General features: G+C 33.7%; 1 protein-coding gene across 1 annotated transcript; it reads right to left on the reverse strand.

Moving 5' to 3' along the window:
* Positions 1–3,077: 3,077 nt before the first annotated feature.
* LOC111780439 (tryptophan N-monooxygenase CYP79A68) lies at positions 3,078–4,771 on the reverse strand. The gene is made up of 2 exons (XM_023660857.2): positions 3,831–4,771; positions 3,078–3,737 (listed from the first exon to the last, which is right to left on the reverse strand). The coding sequence occupies exons 1-2, from the start codon at positions 4,743–4,745 to the stop codon at positions 3,093–3,095; spliced, it is 1,560 nt and encodes a 519-aa protein (XP_023516625.2). The 5' UTR covers positions 4,746–4,771; the 3' UTR covers positions 3,078–3,092.
* Positions 4,772–6,209: the final 1,438 nt, after the last annotated feature.

The raw sequence follows: 6,209 nt of genomic DNA on the forward strand, positions 1-6,209 counted from the left end.
GCTTACTCTCAAATTATTTTGACTCCAAATAATTTAAATTAGCTAAAAAAATAACTATATATTAGACCTGAGTCGGATCAACGGGCATTAAAAGGGTCCAAAAATATCAAAGTCAAGCTAAATCCAAGTGGAGCTTGAGCCATACAAAAGTGTATTCTAGACAACTCCACCATTTTAGAGTCTAATTTCCCACTTTCTAAATTTAACTTGTTCCATTTTGGCGGTTAAACTTATTTAAGTTTATAGGTCCAATCTAACATAAAAAATATATATATATCTTATTACAATCGAACAAATTTTGGGTTAAAAATTAATTTCTTCTCTCTCAAATAATTTCAATTATTTTGAATATGTTTCACAAATCTTATTCAAAATAAATTACGTATTAGACTTTAAAAAAACAAATTACGTACTTATTTGGCGAACTCAACTGTGGGCAGTTGCATTTCCGTCCCAAAAACAACTTTGGGAGTTTAATATATCTATCTATCTATTTCTCTTCCATTTATGGTCACGTTACTCAATGTCTTCAACTAAAAACGTTAAAATTTGAATTCTCCCACTAACTATTATTTTAGAATTAAAAAATGAATTCAAATTTCACGATAATGACCTGTCTTTCACACTTGAATAATAAAGTCGTTTCTAAAAATATGAAAAAAGTAGAATCGACAAAAGTATATAATCTTTACCATAATTAGGAATCTTATCAAATCAATGGAACTATTATGGATAATTTACTGAAAATCTTTTAACAAAACATTACATAGACAAAGATCATTAGACTTACACTTAGACTATGATCTATTTTTATCCATAACTTTGAATGACATAACATAATAAATAGACATAAATCAATTAGAAAGCACGAGATGTGCAGAGGCCACAAGGCACGCACCGTTCATGCTTCAAATAATTCATCCAATCAAGCTAGTAATAGAGTTACTTATTTGGCCTAAGCCGGAGTTACTAATTATCTTTGAAACTAGCTTAGATTTGTTCATCTAAATCCAGTTTAACCTATGCAGACCCACGACATCGAGTTAGAGCATAATATACAATTCATGATATCAACTAATTAAAATTGTAGCTAAAAGAAACTTAAATTAACTAAAAATGCTTGGGAAAACTTTAAAATTGGGTGCAAGAGGATTAAAAATGGTAGAAAATGGTCTAAAATTGATAATGTGAAATCTTACCTTGGTTGAGAAGAGGAGAACGAAACATTCTTTACAAGGGCGTGGAAACCTTTCCATAGAAGACGGCGATACATAATGGGTCAAAGCAGACAATATCTACTAACGGTGGACTTAGGTTGTTACAGATAAACCAAGCTGAATAAAACGTTTGGAGTTGCAAAAACGTGCCAAAACTCAGCTGAAGCTAAGCCGAAGTCCAAAGGTGCATTTGAATTTGTACATTCATACTAGCCCACAACTTTTTAACTTTTTCATTAATAAGTTTACAATTTTTTCTCTTTTATTTTTAGAAAAAACATATTTATTTATTTATTCTCTTAACATTTAATCCATTTATAAAATAAAATAAACTTTCAATTTCATTTATTTAAATCTCAAACTTAGCAAAGTATAATATAGGTGGAGGTGTGGTTAATGTTAGAAGCATAACGCAACATTATTGTGGTAACATAATGAGAAGAATGTTATTCAATCAAAGATACTATGGCAAAGGGAGAGAAGATGGAGGGCCAACTTTTGAAGAAGAAGAGCAAGATCAAGCATTGTTCACAATTATTAGGCATGTTCACGCATTTTCTATATCGGATTTCATGCCTTGGTTGAAGCCATTTGATTTAGATGGACATCAGAACATTTTGAAGAAAGCTTTGAGTCAATGATAGGATTAGAACAAGACGTCCTAGAGTCAATAAGAAGCCGGTGAAAATCTATTATGCCTAGAACGTGATAAGAGCCTACAAATAGGTAACTTAGTGAGTATAATTTTTATACTCATCCATATTCATTTTCCTTGTCAGGTGTTTGATGTTACAGGTCAAGAGAGAGCGTGTTTGAGATACGTGGATGGCCACAGAGAAAAGCGTGTTCCGGGGCGTCAGTCTTGTCTTTTTACTTTTCACAAACTTTCATGCATCTTCATTGTCAAAACTAATCACGATTTGACATTGTATTAAAACTTTCTTCTTTTGAAATATATGATTTTTGTATAGACGTCTTTTCAAGTTTTTCAAGCATACACATTGCATTCACATTGTCGTTTTTGAGTCACAACTCATTGTAAAAATTTGCGTCGTGACAATTTATGAATGAAACCTAAAGCTTGACTGATTTGTCATTTTAGTGCAGGAAATCTCCTCCAACATAAGATCTAACAAGTGACTTAGTGTTCTATTATATATCATCTTTGGTGAGAACGTAACTTTGTTATCAACTGTGCTACCTTGCACCATTCCCAAAAACGACTCCAAAAGTGTCAGAAATCACTACTTGAGTGTCGAAAATGGTGTAAAAGGGTCTAAACATATTAGACCTAAAGCGGATTAATGGGCCTCGAAAGGGTCCAAAAATATCAAATTCAATCCAAATCAATCGAGAAGTTGAGCTAAAACCATCAGCAAATGTATCTAAATAGCTCTAACCTATCTCAATGGGATGAAATGGAACAATTTTTGTGACTCAACAAGACAAAGAACCTCCCTTTTATATTTGAGTCTAATTTCTCACTTCCCAAAAACTGATGACTAAATCTAGTTTTGGTTGTTACAACTTATTTAAGGTTATATAGGGTCCAACGTGACAAAAATAAATAAATTATTACAATTTGAAAAATTTTGAGTTCAAAATCAATTTTCTCTCTCAATAATTTCAATTATTTTTGCATATGTTTCACTTCGTGTGATGGAACAGTAATATCTTAATCTTTTTTAGAGGGGGACAATCTTCCTTCTTAGAGGTTCGACTTTAAAGAAAAAAAAAATCAGGTTTCAAATTTTTCGATAATGTGGTTTCGGTTCATTCATATATCCTTCTTTTACTCGGGTGTCACATCACATCACCTAAAAAATATATAAAAGTAGCCATTATTATTCTTGAGACATGATTGTTTTAACAAGCTTACCCTTGATGATGAATAAGCGTAGGGTACATAACATGAGATAAGCGTGGCTTTGCATGCAAATGCAATGGCTTTGGGAGAGAGAGTTCATCAGCATCGGAGAAGTCTACTTTTGTGATTCCTGGCAGTAAGCTCCACGAAAAGCCTTGTAGAAGTCTTGCAAATAGCATCATAGTAATGGTAGTGCCGAGTGAGCTACCAAGGCACCCTCTTCTCCCTCTACTGAAGGTAATGAATCGCAGGTTGGGTTCTAATAATCCCAATTCCGTTGTCGTATCATTCAAGTGACGCTCTGGATTAAACTTCATTGGATTCTCCCAAGTCCTTGGGTTTCGGCCAAGACCTATACGGCTAAGCAACACTTCACTGCCTTTTGGGATGAAGTAACCAGCTATAATGATGTCAGAGTTTGAGACATGAGGAAGGTTGAAAGGCGAAAATTGATGAATTCGAAATGTTTCTCTAATGCAAGCTGTGAGGTACTTGAGATTTGGGATATCAGATTCTTCAACAACCCTTTCTCTTCCAATTACTTTGTCCAATTCTTCCATCGCTTTTTGGAGAATTTTTGGTTGATTCATTAACTCTGCCATTGCCCATTCAACAATATTTGATGGATTATCTATTGCTGCGATTTGTAACTCCTATTATCGATCATCAATATTAGATTAATGTTAGATTAAAAATTTAAGTTTGTGTCTAAAATAAAAAATTTAATGTTTGAAAACATTGCTTACCGTGATTTGAGCTTTAATCTCTGCGACAGATAGTAATGGTTTTGCATTGTTATCTTTGAGTGAAATGAGGATATCAAGAATGTCGTCCTTCACCCCTTCCATTTTCCCATCTTTCCATCTTTGAACTCTCTCGTCTATAATGGGTTCATCATACTTTTGAACGATATTCAAAGCTTTCTTCATAACTTTCTGATGTCCATCTAAATCAAATGGCTTCAACCAAGGTACGAAATCCGATATAGAAAATGCATAAATATACTCAATCATTGTGAATAATGCTTGATTATGCTCTTCCTCTTCAAAAGTTGGCCCTCCATCTTCTCTTCCTTGGGCATAGTATCTTTTATTGAATATCATTCTTCTCATTATGTTACCACAATAATGTTGTGTTATGCTTCTAATATTAACCACTCCTCCATCTCTATTACTTGTTTGGCTAAATACATAGCGTAAAAGAGTATCAGCCTCGGTGTTTCTATGGCCAAGCATTCGATGGAGAGTTGATGGATTGAATATCTCTGATGTAAGAATTCTTCTCATCTTCCTCCATTGTTCTCCCATCGGTGAAAGGGCGGTGGTGAGATATCCATGAGTTAACATACCAACGGTGTTGGAAATACAAGAACGTGATGCAAAGATAGAATCATTTGTTTTAAGAAACTCAAGAGCGATCTCTGGAGAAGACACAGGGATTATGTAAGAACTTCCAAGACGTATGCATGCAATTTCAGTGTTGAATTGCTTCATTACTGCATGGATCCATTTGTAGGTTGGCATGTTGGTGGTCAACATTGCTGGGAGGCAGCCCACAAGAGGCCATGGCTTAGGGCCTGGTGGGAGCTTAGCTGCTTCCCCATTTGAATGCTTTGTTTTGCGGTAATAACATTGAGAGAACATAACAAAAATGAAAGACATACATAGAAGCACAAAGAAGGCATCCATGGCTGTCTTTCTCTTGCGCTATCTCGGTGGATGAATTCATCCAATTTATAGGAAGTCACACTTGAATATAGGGTAAGGATAGTTGACTTATAAGGTAATATTAAGGACTACCATATTTGCAAATACATTGTATTCATTTATTATTATTTTGTTTTATTGTTGTTCCAAATTATACTTTATTATTATTCTTTTTTGTTTTATTGTTGTTCCCAATTATACTTTATTATTATTTTCTTTTGTTGTTTCAAATTATCTGTATTTACCATATTTCTATCTTTTGTAAATGAATACGACGAGTTGAAAGAGTTGAAAGCTGGAAAGATGAAAAATTTGAGGTGAATGACTACATTTTTTATGTTCTCAATTCACTCAAAGATGAAAATGTAAAATCATTGCTATCAGTTGCAGAGATCCAAGCTTAAATCACGGTAAGTAATGTTCTCAAACATTAAATTTCGGGACGAATTATAATTTATCATATATATCATATTTGACCCTTTTATTATAGGCAACTTATCTTGTATGCTTGAGGATATATCATATTGAACGATGAAGGCAAATATCTAAATATTTGTCTTCCAATGGGTGTCATATTTACTATTTTATTATAGCCAAATATCTTATATCCATTTATTGGTGTTTCTTGATGGTTGTTTTTATATAGTTTATAATTTGTTTGATGGTTAGAGAGAGAGAATTTCTCCACTATTTAGGTGGGTGATTTTAGTAAATATTCTCACTTTACACTAAATTTAAAATTTATGTACATTTTAGACAGAAACTTAAACTTTTAATCTAATGTCGATGAAATCAATCCTATTGTTAATACTGATACTGATGTTGTAAATTGTCATGATACTGATGTTGTAAATTGTCATAAGGTCCTATTCTCTAGAATTAGATTTGTTGATATTTTTAGGTTCAACAAAAGGCAATATAATGTCATTGTTTCTGCGGTTGAAAACATCAAGTTTTGTGTGTCACATTATATTTCTTGAGTGACATATTGGTGTTGTGAGTACATCTGTTCCGCTTTCGGCGCACAACAAGTGGTATCAGAGCCTTGTTGTGGTATTTGGGGTATTATGAAAGTTTTGGCCTCATCGACCACTAGACATGCTCACAATCGTGTTTATTCTCTTGAAAATCAATTTTCAAGAATTGTGTTTTTAGTTACATCCAGATTAATTATTGCAAATGGTAGAATCATCACGGCGTGGATCGAGATTGTGGAGTTCCAATCTCGAAGTAGAGAAATTTGATGGAATCAATAATTTTGGTGTTTGGCGAGGCGAAGTTAGCGATGTGCTGGTCATGCAAGACCTCGATGTTTCTCTCCAAGAGGAGATGCCTGAAGACATGACAGAAGCAGAATGGACGAAATTAAATCGGCAAGCCTGTGGAATTATTCGATCCTGTCTTGGCAAGGATCAGAAA

Source organism: Cucurbita pepo, chromosome 18, assembly GCF_057944985.1.
Source record: "Cucurbita pepo subsp. pepo isolate OVF chromosome 18, ASM5794498v1, whole genome shotgun sequence".
Lineage (NCBI taxonomy): Eukaryota > Viridiplantae > Streptophyta > Magnoliopsida > Cucurbitales > Cucurbitaceae > Cucurbita > Cucurbita pepo.

Excerpts from the sequence above, each read along its gene's own strand:
- LOC111780439 (XM_023660857.2), bottom strand. The coding sequence starts at position 4,745 with ATGTCTTTCATTTTTGTTATGTTCTCTCAATGTTATTACCGCAAAACA. Across the intron at positions 3,738-3,830 it reads AGATTAAAGCTCAAATCACG|GAGTTACAAATCGCAGCAAT; the intron begins GTAAGCAATGTT and ends GATCGATAATAG.